At 38.7% G+C, this 12,401-nt stretch overlaps 1 protein-coding gene across 30 annotated transcripts in view; it reads left to right on the forward strand.

Annotated features, from left to right (window-relative positions):
- Positions 1-12,401, forward strand: part of lrrfip1 (leucine rich repeat (in FLII) interacting protein 1) — an 85,730-nt gene that overhangs the window by 30,630 nt on the left and 42,699 nt on the right. For 26 of the 30 annotated variants that reach the window (XM_012970975.3, XM_012970985.3, XM_012970980.3 and 23 more), the window contains exon 3: positions 11,863-11,880. The exons of the other annotated variants lie outside the window; for them this stretch is intronic. In XM_012970975.3, the coding sequence (XP_012826429.2) occupies positions 11,863-11,880 (18 nt within the window). The remainder of the gene's footprint in view (positions 1-11,862; positions 11,881-12,401) is intronic. 30 annotated transcript variants of the gene reach the window in all.

The raw sequence follows: 12,401 nt of genomic DNA on the forward strand, positions 1-12,401 counted from the left end.
GATGTCAAATAACAACAGATACTTTTCTTAATTGGCTAGGAAAATTCAGGGAAGGGGCTTCCTTTTCACTTGAAAAATGAATTGGATGATTCTGAACATAAATTAGGAGTTTACTGAGTGAACTTGTTGCTAGACTTTTTTCTGAATCGGGAACAAAGAAAGGTATAGATCTTAGTGTGAGTTACATTCATGATATGAATCATAATTATATCTTATCCAAAGCTTTCTTGACTTCTTCTGTCTATAAGTTTAACCAGTTATGACCATTTTGCCCAACACCTCTGGCAATTATGGCACATGAAGGCCAGGGGAGAGGGGCATGTCTTTTGGGGTGATGCAGTTGTGATTGACTCCAATGCCATTCCTGCTCTAAAGCAAGGGTTTATGCCTCAACCCCACTGGGTCAGCCGCCTCAGTCAGCATGGGGTTCAAAGAAGGACCCCAGTAAAAGTCAGTTTGTTTAACCTGTTTTCTGGGAGCTTTAGTTATGCTTCTGGAAAGATGCAGTGCTAGGGACTGTGCCGTTATTGTATTAAACTGAAAGAAAATATACATTGTCGCATATTAAGCGATAACACTCATATCCACAGTCATATTAATTGAAATCTATATACTGGGAAGTCCCAAGAAAGACATAAAGGAAGTGTTAGTGGTCAGTGCATAGCAGCATTTGCTGTTTTCTTAAAACACACAATGGTTCTGCTTGTCTCTACTTGTGAAAAGACATGAAAAAATGAAATGTAGACATTAAAGTAATACTGTACTTGCTGCCTTTCACTGGTATAAACTACCTGTTTGCTTCCTAAATGTAGTTTTTTAAAATAAGCTGTATGTAGTCATGGGGCTGCCATTTAAGTTGAAGTAGGGCTCGCATTTACACATCATATAAAATACAGCACTGTAAAATACAAAGGGTTTAGTACCAAACCAGGGAGATAAACTGGGGTCAAAAGTAATTTATAGATATTTACAGAACTATGTAAGAAAACCTTACCATAAGATACTTGATCTGTTGCTAAGAAATAGTTTATTAATTGGTAATGCTTCACTTTATGGTGTCACTGGTCCTTAAAGTCCTGAAGATGTAATATGATCATTTAGATAGCACCTGCTAAATGTGTGCAGGTCAGTGGATCATTTGGCAACATCTCAGAGAGTCAGAGATCCGATTAATAACCTGGATATGTGATTCTAGATCTTGTACATATTTGTGTTTTTATAATAAAACAACTGCTATAAATTTCACAGGGCAAGTAGCACTGAAAAAAAATCTATTTTGTAGTTATATAATAACTGTAATATGCCTTTCACAATGCAGTGGTAATAAAATGTATATGCCATTGCAAGGGCAGTGGCACTGGGGCTGTTCCAAGCATTTTGTTTGGTTCTTGCACTTCAGTTCAGTTGTAATTTTCAAATTGGAAGGTGAATAGCCCCTCCATTGAGGTAATAACCTGACCAGAATTGACCCACAATGGCCCATGCAATTTACCTAATGCTATGTGTTCCTATGAGAGTGGAAGCAGTTAACACAACATTGAGTTGAATTGGCATGATGCTAAAGACTGGGCTTCTTTTCAGGTCTGCCAATCAGGACCATTCTGTCATTTATAACCATGCATAAGTAAAACACGTGGGATTTGTACATAGAGAAATGCCATTTCTGACCAATGGTTATGGTTTTTATGAGGGCTCTCATACAAGCCTTTTGGCTGATCAAACAGCAAAACTGTTGCACCACAGTGTTGGGTGAAAATAAAGCTGGCTAGTGACACCCATTAGCATCCATATGGTGTGTGATCAGTCAACAGGGAACCCTATATGCATGTAGCAATCTAACCAGTTGGATAAGTGCAATTTGCAAATGATGATTTATTTATAACATGTATATATAAGTTGCAACATAATCTCCAGTGCTGTACAATATAAATGATACCTAATACTGGCTGGTTCAGTAGGAGGAGAAGGTCGTTCTCAATAGAGCTTACATTTTAAAAGATCTGTGGCCAAAGTTCTTCCCATCCTTGCTCAGCATAGAACTGTTGTAGGTGTTTACATATGGCTTCATATTGTATCCAGAGATAGGGTTGCCACCTGTCCTGTTTTGACCCCTGATGTATGTCATGACATTGCTGCTCCACCACCGTGACATCACTGCTTGCCCCCCCTGCCCAGAGAGCGTGAGACAAAAGGTGGCAGCCCTATGCAGAGACTATGTATAAATGAATTGAGCCAATGTTTTCTTTAAGCATAAATATTCCATGCTCTGGAGATATAACTGATTCAAAACCTAGGAAGAAACAACTGTAAAGTAAAAAAAAAAAAAAAAAAGGATTGTTATTATCACACATTTTAGGTTAAATGTTAACATATAGGTTCTGGCCCTGAGTAACTTTTGCCTTTGGCTTTCTGTGACTAAAGCTGGCAATACATGGGCTGATAAAAGCTGCCAGCATGGCCATTCCAGACCAAGTCAGCATTTTCTTGATCTGTGTATAGGGCTCTTGTGAAAATTGACCATGCATCTATGGGCAGGTTTAAAAATCCAATTGTACGAGAACCCCATTGGCGTCCCAAAAGGGGGTGTCCAAACTGAGCAAAAATTTGCTTGTTAGGTTAACGTTCACAATGAATATATCTTTAAATGTATAACAAGCATTACTGCAAATAGTATCCCCCTTGCTAATTACCAAAATTCCATTGTTTTAGGTTTTAAGTGGCAAAATTTCAGGGACTTTCCTAAATCAGGAATAATTCTGAGCACTTTTTTGGATTACATCTGCTTGCATCAAATGCAACTTTATTGAGGCCATGGGAGTGCAATAAACTAGTGAATACAAACCACTGCTAATTAATAAGGGATGGCAGCATGGTATGGCAGTGTGAGTTTCCTCTCTACCCACTGTTTCAAAGGGAAGGCAAACCTTTCCATGAATTTTATTTATTTTCATAAAAATAGTGCACAGAACTTTGTTTCCTTATCAAAACACGCACACACTTATGCTGAACCACAACTCTCATAGCAGATGTAGCCATTTTTGGGGGGAAACTGTGCTTTGACTGCACTGCTTTAGAGGTAGAGCCAGTGACCGGAGATGTTTTTCAGAGTATTTACACAGCATGGCTTCTGTTCTACTCCTTCTAACAAGATCAGCTTAAATCATTAGCAGAATCCCAGTGAAAACATAGGCAGGAGGGGTAGGGTCACCTGTCAGAACTGCATTCCCAGACTGACAACAGAGAGCAGCATACAAGTGTCTGGTGCTGATAAGATTGAAACATTTTTTGAATGAGGAATTCTCTTATTTTCTGTTTGCATTTGTGGGTGTGTGGGTCTCATAAGGTTCTAAACCTAGTTAATAAAAATGTGTGTGTATATATATATATATATATATATATATATATATATATATATATATATATATATATACATATATATACATATATATACATATATATATACATATATAATATAAAAACACACATATTGATAATTCGGAAAGGTTGTACAATTATATATAGGACATTCTGTGCATTAAGCTACCAAGAAATGCCCTCCCCTTTAAGCAAACAAGGGATTGTTTGTCCATATATTGCAATATACTTCAAGCTGGCCAACTATGTCAAAGTCATTCCTTCTGGCCAGTCCTAAACTCACTTTTATCTGAATCATTAAGAATTCTACTGCTAGAATATACATTTCACAAAGGGACTTTACATGGAACGTGGTTGCTTTTAAGGTTAAAACCTTCAAATGGTTCACCTTACTGTAGCTGGAAAGGGCTACAGCATGGAGTTGCCCGCTGCACCTATATGAATTATAGCAAAAAAAGGGAAAGTTGTGCCCACCAATAAATTTGAAACCATTAGGTTGAGTTGCAATATATATATAATTTCTATTCACTTCAAAATACACAGCACTCTGTCAGACTGTGAAATAACCAAATGAAAGCATCTATAAGACCTGTGCGATGTGTTTTGGAGATTAGCTCACTATTTGTGTTAAACGGTACCCAGGCCCTTGTTTACGTGAGTGCCAGCTTTTCCTGTGGATATATAGTGAATAATTTACCCCCTATTGTATAATATAAGGATATTAGAAGACACAGAGAAGTTTCTTGATCATATAAAGGCTCTAGAGTCTAGGCTGAAGACTTTCATGCAGGTTGTGGAATTCTGTTGACTATTAATGTTCTAATATTTACAAAAGGGGGTACATACTCTTTAAGATAAGTTTTAGTGTGACATGTGACACATGAATTACAACACTAAACACCAATTTTTAATGGATAACCTCGCTAAGCAGAATTGTAAGGATATCATTTACAGAATATATATACAGGTGTGGGACCTGTTATCCAGAATGCTCGAGACCTGGAGTTTTCTGGATAAGGGATCTTTCTGTAATATGGATCTTCAATACTAAAGTCTGCTACAACTCATTTAAATATTGAATAAACCCAATAGAATTTTCCTCCAATAAGGATAAACTATACCTTAGTTGGGATCAAGTACAAGGTACTATTTCATTATTACAGAGAAAAAGGAAATCATTTTTAAAAATTAGAATTATTTGTTTATAATGGAGTCTATGGGAGATGGCCTTTCCGTAATTCTGAGCTTTCTGGATAACGGGTTTCTGGATAAGGGATCCCATACCTGTATATATATCCCACATGCACTCACTGTTTTATAAAACTGCAACTTCCAGTATCACTCAATATCTTGCAGCTGGATTGATGCCCTGGGACATCACAGTCTTGTCTTGTGAAGTTAAAGGGTGCAAATCTAAAAAATACACTTATTTGGACATTAAATCATTAAAAGGAGTTGAACTTGATGGATAGTCTTTATATCTTTTAAGCCAAATTAACTATAACTATTGGATATACAGTATTTTGTATATCCCCCCCAAAAATGTATGGATTTACAGCTATTGATGAGCTTTCTGCAAGTAGCTTCATTGTCTTTATGTTGTTCTGCAAATAGTGGCTACTGTGCCCTACAACAAGAGCATCTTGGCTTCTGAGCTGAATTCCAGTCTAAACATGAGAAGAGATGTTAAGTACTGATTGCATTCTTGCATATCAAGCTACTTGAACTACTCTAAATGTAGGCCCTGACTGCCTTTTCTTTCTCCCTGTGAATGAGGCTGAGGATCAAGTGCACACATGGAAAGAAAAGCTCTTTGGGCTGAGGCACTGAATTTGGAAGCAGAGATTCCTATGTTTGGTTTCATTCATAACTTGCATGCCACGGTACAGAAGCAATGATGTGGTGCTGATTATCATTTTGTGGCCTTCATCGCTCACTGAAGTAGTTCAGCAGTGACCAGATGTATGCAGTTAAAACCTGAGAACAATTAAGATATTAGTTAAAAAGGCAAAAAGCCTTTTGGCCAGTCTGGGATTGCTGGAAAGCTCTGTTTCACATGATTTCCCATCAACCCTGTGGGGGTGATTGTTTCATGCATTATTTACTAGCCCAAATTGAATTCTATAACTAATTATAGAATTAGCTAATTATGAAACTGGTGCCCATGCTTTATAAATTATACCAAGTCAAAGTGACGGCACTCGTGCTGCACAGCACACAGAGCGGATCGGCGGCCAGCCTGGAAAACGCAAAAGTGAGCGGTTTCAAGGCCGGCCACCGATCCGCACACTATGGCTGATGTCATAACTTTTAATGTACGCACACAGAGCAGCGTACAGAAGCGGATCCACTTCTCTCAGCCAGGCAGAAAAGCACAGGGCTGAGAGAAGTGGATTAACGCTTTGTCTGCCCTCGCCCTTCATGCTCCTGCACTTATGGCGGTAGTGGGGAAGTAGTGACTGATCCCTACAGTGTTTATTCTGATCTGTAGATAAGTAGGTAAGTCCTCATCAGGAAACATCCTAAATGCTGCTGTTCGGGATAAGAATTACAACATACTGTATAACAAAACAATTAGAAAATTGTTAGATCTGATTGCAATAATATCCCTGGGGGTAGTGACACACAGGGCAGTTAACAATCTTAAAGGAGACATATTGGATAAATGGGAAAAACACTAATTTTGTAGACAATTATGAATAATATACAGTGCTGGTTTCACTTTGTGCTAAAAATGAATCCTATCTGTAACAATGGCCCCTTTATTGGAGCTCCCTATAGATCGTATCACTTCTCCGTTCAGTATGAAATGGAGAGTGGGCATGTCCTAACGGCCCCTACCAGAAGCACAGTAGGAGGGGGAGAGCCAATCACAGCCCTGCACTCACACAAGCAAAGACAGGCTTCAGTTCCCTATCAGGTCAGCCTAGCTGCTGATTGGTTCCTATCCTACAGTGCAGTGCAGTGGACTAGTGTGGTTTTTGTGGAATTTCTCAATAAATCAGTCAGAAACAACAGAAACCACTTTTTAAGCACAATCCTTCTATATCTAGAGGAGTATAATTCGCTGGTACATTCTTAATTTTTATAGGATATGTCTCCTTTAAGCTGGCCATACACGCACTGATAATATCGTACGGAACCTCGTTAATACAGTAACCTTGTGGAAAGAGTTGAGTGTTGACTGGGAACTATTTGATAGTGTTGGTTTTGCCTTTGCCCTTTTTACAGCGTTATTGTAAAGTTTTGTTAGACTTATGTTAAAAAAATGCATAAATATATATATTTTTTCTTCCACGAACACAATTCCTCAGACTGAGAGGAAACATGATAATTTATTTATTACTAGTAGAAACCATTCCCCTTACTGCCCTCACAGGGTCATTTAACCCCTCCATCACTTTTATCCATTTAAAGTGATGGATTCTGAGACTTTTCAGTTTTCTGAAGGATCTGTACACCACACCTACATTTGAAAAGCAGAAGGACTTCTAGCCGTACAATTCAAGACAGGAAAAAAAAAGAAATTGTACATTTTCACCACACACAAATGACCATATTGCACTGATCCAACTAATCACTGCAGTATTAGGGCTCTGGCACATGAGGAGATTTGTCGCTTGCGTTTTTTCCCCCAGGCGCTTTGGCGACAAGTCGCCACGACAATACACACAAAGAGATTTCATGCGAGTTGATCTGCTACCCATGGTACCACTCAACAGTTACCCCTCCCACATGTTTACTCAAGTCGCTTAGAAAAGGGTCTGTGTGCGATTTGAAACAGCAGGCGACTTGAAGTAGCCTCATATGTTTTGACGCTGGCGATTTCCATTGGTTTAGCATTGGCGTCTTGTCGTTCGTCTTGTCGCCAAATCGCTCTTTTAAAAATCGCCGGCGACAAATCTCCTCGTGTGCCAGAGCCCTTAGGCCACACCTCTGCATATTTATCCAGCCATGGTTTGAATTAGCCAGGGACTTCATACAGGTGCCAGCGATAGAAGTCAGTTCACTGCTTTTCTATTTTGCCTGATGTGCTCAATGTTTACGTAGGGATTCAACAAATGGAGCCAGCTTTAGGCTATATATACCAGATGTATATAGACCAGGACTAAAAAGTCCTGATAATAAATAGCAGTCTGCTTATAATTCACAATAGAAAACATTACAACATACAGTGGCTTGCAGAAGTATTTGGCCCCCTTGAACTTTGCCACATTTTGTCACATTACAGCCACAAACATGAATCAATTTTATTGGAATGCCACGTGAAAGACCAATACAAAGTGGTGTACACGTGAGAAGTGGAAGGAAAATCATACATGATTCCAAACATTTTTTACAAATAAATAACTGCAAAGTAGGGTGTGCGTAATTATTCAGCCCCCTTTGGTCTGAGTGCTGTCAGTTGCCCATAGACATTGCCTGATGAGTGCTAATGACTAAATAGAGTGCCCCTGTGTGTAATCTAATGTCAGTACAAATACAGCTGCTCTGTGACGGCCTCAGAGGTTGTCTAAGAATATTGGGAGCAACAACACCATGAAGTCCAAAGAACACACCAGACAGGTCAGGGATAAAGTTATTGAGAAATTTAAAGCAGGCTTAGGCTACAAAAAGATTTCCAAAGCCTTGAACATCCCACGGAGCACTGTTCAAGCGATCATTCAGAAATGGAAGGAGTATGGCACAACTGTAAACCTACCAAGACAAGGCCGTCCACCTAAACTCACAGGCCGAACAAGGAGAGCGCTGATCAGAAATGCAGCCAAGAGGCCCATGGTGACTCTGGGGGAGCTGCAGAGATCTACAGCTCAGGTGGGGGAATCTGTCCATAGGACAACTATTAGTCGTGCACTGCACAAAGTTGGCCTTTATGGAAGAGTGGCAAGAAGAAAACCATAAGAAGTCCCATTTGCAGTTTGCCACAAGCCATGTGGGGGACACAGCAAACATGTGGAAGAAGGTGCTCTGGTCAGATGAGACCAAAATGGAACTTTTTGGCCAAAATGCAAAACGCTATGTGTGGCAGAAAACTAACACTGCACATCACTCTGAACACACCATCCCCACTGTCAAATATGGTGGTGGCAGCATCATGCTCTGGGGGTGCTTCTCTTCAGCAGGGACAGGGAAGCTGGTCAGAGTTGATGGGAAGATGGATGGAGCCAAATACAGGGCAATCTTGGAAGAAAACCTCTTGGAGTCTGCAAAAGACTTGAGACGGGGGCGGAGGTTCCCCTTCCAGCAGGACAACGACCCTAAACATAAAGCCAGGGCAACAATGGAATGGTTTAAAACAAAACATATCCATGTGTTAGAATGGCCCAGTCAAAGTCCAGATCTAAATCCAATCGAGAATCTGTGGCAAGATCTGAAAACTGCTGTTCACAAACGCTGTCCATCTAATCTGACTGAGCTGGAGCTGTTTTGCAAAGAAGAATGGGCAAGGATTTCAGTCTGTAGATGTGCAAAGCTGGTAGAGACATACCCTAAAAGCCTGGCAGCTGTAATTGCAGCTAAAGGTGGTTCTACAAAGTATTGACTCAGGGGGCTGAATAATTACGCACACCCCACTTTGCAGCTATTTATTTGTAAAAAATGTTTGGAATCATGTATGATTTTCCTTCCACTTCTCACAAGTACACCACTTTGTATTGGTCTTTCACGTGGAATTCCAATAAAATTGATTCATGTTTGTGGCTGTAATGTGACAAAATGTGGAAAAGTTCAAGGGGGCCGAATACTTTTGCAAGCCACTGTATATGTAAGATACATCACCAATAAGTACAGTATATGGTATAAATATAAACCGGTGTCCTGCTGACTGTTATCTAAAATACTTGGGAACTGAAGTCTTTCTTTAATGTGGAACACTAGGTCTTAAAGTTGACCTATATCTACCCAAACAAGATTCATTTAAAATTTCTAATCGCTTAGCTGAGCATTTTTACAATTGTCATGAATTATTTTTGTTTTAGTTTTCATGATATTAACAGTTTTATGCTGCTAATATCATGGATCCATAACAGGACCCGCTACTACAGAAGATCACATTTCTGATACAGGAGGCACCCCATGATGATTCTAAGCTCATTTCTGTTGCTCATTGTGACAGGAGCATATTACGTTAAAGGGGACCTGTCACCCAGACATAAAAAGCTGCATTAATAAAGTCCTTTTCAAATTAAACATGAAACCCAAATTTCTTTTTTTATTAACACATCCATACACATTATGAAAGCAATTCCCAGCTGTCAATCATATATAGCCTGCCCCACCTAAATGCCTTAAACTGGCCATACACGTTTAGATTTTAGTCTTCTTTTGAAGCACCTTTGGATATTGGTCGTATGTTTAAATGCAATGATCTGAAACTAACATTCAGACTGATATTGGGGGGTAAAGCCCTTAAAATACAAATTGAAGGATGTTCTGAACATGAAATAGTTGGCAGACACCAATCATACAAAAGTAACTTCCATTGTAGGTGCCCCAAGATACACAATACGTACGCAGATTTTATAGTTATCCGACCAAAATTTTCTAACCTGTGCGATTGACTAAATGACCTATCGTCATATTGGAAAATTTATCGGGATGATAATTCTGAGCCCACACGGTCCGAAAATTGTACGTGTATGGCCAGCTTTAAGCATATTAGAATGTTATTTAAAGGTGAACTACTCTTTTAAAAAGGACACTATGGAAAATGACAGTGGTCTAATTCAAAGCCTTTTTTTATTATGGGTTTCATCTTATATATATAATAAATAAGAAGACCATGTTGATAAAAATAAAACCACATTTAGGGGAAATGGGTGTTTCTGGTAGAAGTCCAACCCAGATCTTCTTACTTTGTTCTCTGTTAATCCAGCTTGTGTAAATAGTGCATTAATCCTCAGGCATGTGCATTATAAGTGTTTTGACAGTACATTTTAAAATTTGCAAAGGCAGGAAACAATGATTAATACAGAGGCATTGGCCATAACACAGAAAACTCCTTAGTGATGGATGGAACTTTGTTAGGACACATTGTGTAATCTAATATGCAAGTCTAATGGATTCCAACCTGCAGTCCTCTTGTAGTTATTAAATTAAAGTGGAAGCTGGTGTAGATTCTGGGAAAAAAAAAAGCCAAAGGGCAGATCCCACCTCACCTGTCCTTTTGTGTCCTTTTGTGTCCTTTTGCTATTTTGGTATGTTTGGATGGTCAGACTGCAAGTTTGTCATGAACTGCCACATAAAATATACCTGCTTGCTGTGTAAACAGTGAGACTTGACAAGCTCCCTTTAACTGAGTGAATTACAGGTATTTTGGGTAGGAGCCAGTGCACCTGCTTCTCACTAGGATAGAAAAGCTGAGCGAAAAAATCGCAAAAAATACGAAAAAGTCGCAAAATGTTCGTTTCCAATCAGAATTTTTCCAATTCGGATTCGAAATCGTGTCTTAGTAAATCAGCCCCTAGGGGTGTCCATCCTACGGGGCCCATTTTTGTCAAACCCCTACACATTTTTTTAGCAACACCACTAAAGTTTGGGACATTTAAGAAGACACTCCACATTTTATCATGGTGTTTGGTATTACTAAGCACTGCAAAACGCATCCACACAGCTCTGTCTAGAACAAATGTCAACATAATAGGGTTCTTCTGTGATTACCAGTTCTGCTTATCCTTCTGCACAGCCAGCTCCTAAGTGTGGTGAACACCGACCATTCTATGAGTAGCCTGTAAAATGTAGTCATATAAATAGTGATTAGTGATGTCATCAGTTTTTAACTGATCTCACCTTTTTGTTGATCTCACCTCCAGTGAGTCACATGACTAACTGGAAGTTTTTGTATTATTTAAGAAATGCAAAAAGTACTGTTTGAAATAAATGTATATGTTTGGTATATATTAAGAACAAATAATTTGAATGTAAAACTTCAGCATCCTAAAGCTTGTGAGTTCATGTAGGAGTTAGCAAAAGTTATCCTAAGCAATTCAAGCCATTTTTTCATTTTGAGTTTTTCTTCTGAGCTTGAAAACGTACAAATTCAAGGTATTTTGAGTTGTTTACCATGGTTTTATTCAATTGAGTTTTTTATATTTGGCTTTTTTAATCAATAAACTTAATAATTAAATAAGTTAAAAAAAACTTGAATGTTTGCTTATTTGAAGTAGAGGATAACACTAAAACCTCACAAATTAAAAATTTGATAGATAGGCTCAGAATATCAGAAATAACATTGGAGGTCCATGAGCTGTAAAAAAAAATCCCTCAGACTGCAGCCTCTTTTCCTTTATGATGGCTTCTTATATCACAGTATCCTTACAGTATTGCCTACATATTATTGATTATCAAAGTGCATAACATACTACTCTATGAATGGGCAGACATCTTAAATGATATCTTAAAAACAGTGTTTCTGTTCTTCTGACTTCTCTTTCAGCAGCTTTGTAAATCTCTTTGCTTTTAACTTATGCTCTCTCTTGCCTCTTGCAGATCTACCAGGTTCAGAAGGTAATTGCTCTCTCTTCTCTCACTTATATGTATGTCCTCTACGGCATCTCTATACCCATACATATGTATATGCTTAGAGACATAAGACTGTTTATATGAATAGGGCTTTTACGCATTCAAGTTTTTGTCCAAGCAACATAGCACAGGGAAGATGGGATCAGTAATACTTAAAGGAGAACTAAAGCTCAAAACAGGTGCTGTAACATGTTTAGACACATTATAAGCTCAAAACCATTTAGCTCTGAAGATCTGTGGCTCCAAAGATCCCCCATCAGCTCCCCATATTCTGCTGATTTGGGCTGCTGTACATTTAGTTTAGAGACCAACTCACAAAGCACTACAATATAAGACTGATAAGTCACATTTCATTGCAACATATGAATTTACAGTATGGAAGATGCTGTTCTGCAGCTGCTATGCGCACTCAGAGAATAGCTTATAGTAGCACTAGACAGATTCATCTCTAGCACCTGATGAGCTATAGCTCTGACGGTTGGATTTCATCACCTGTATTTATGGCT

This window comes from Xenopus tropicalis, chromosome 9, assembly GCF_000004195.4.
Source record: "Xenopus tropicalis strain Nigerian chromosome 9, UCB_Xtro_10.0, whole genome shotgun sequence".
Classification (NCBI taxonomy): domain Eukaryota; kingdom Metazoa; phylum Chordata; class Amphibia; order Anura; family Pipidae; genus Xenopus; species Xenopus tropicalis.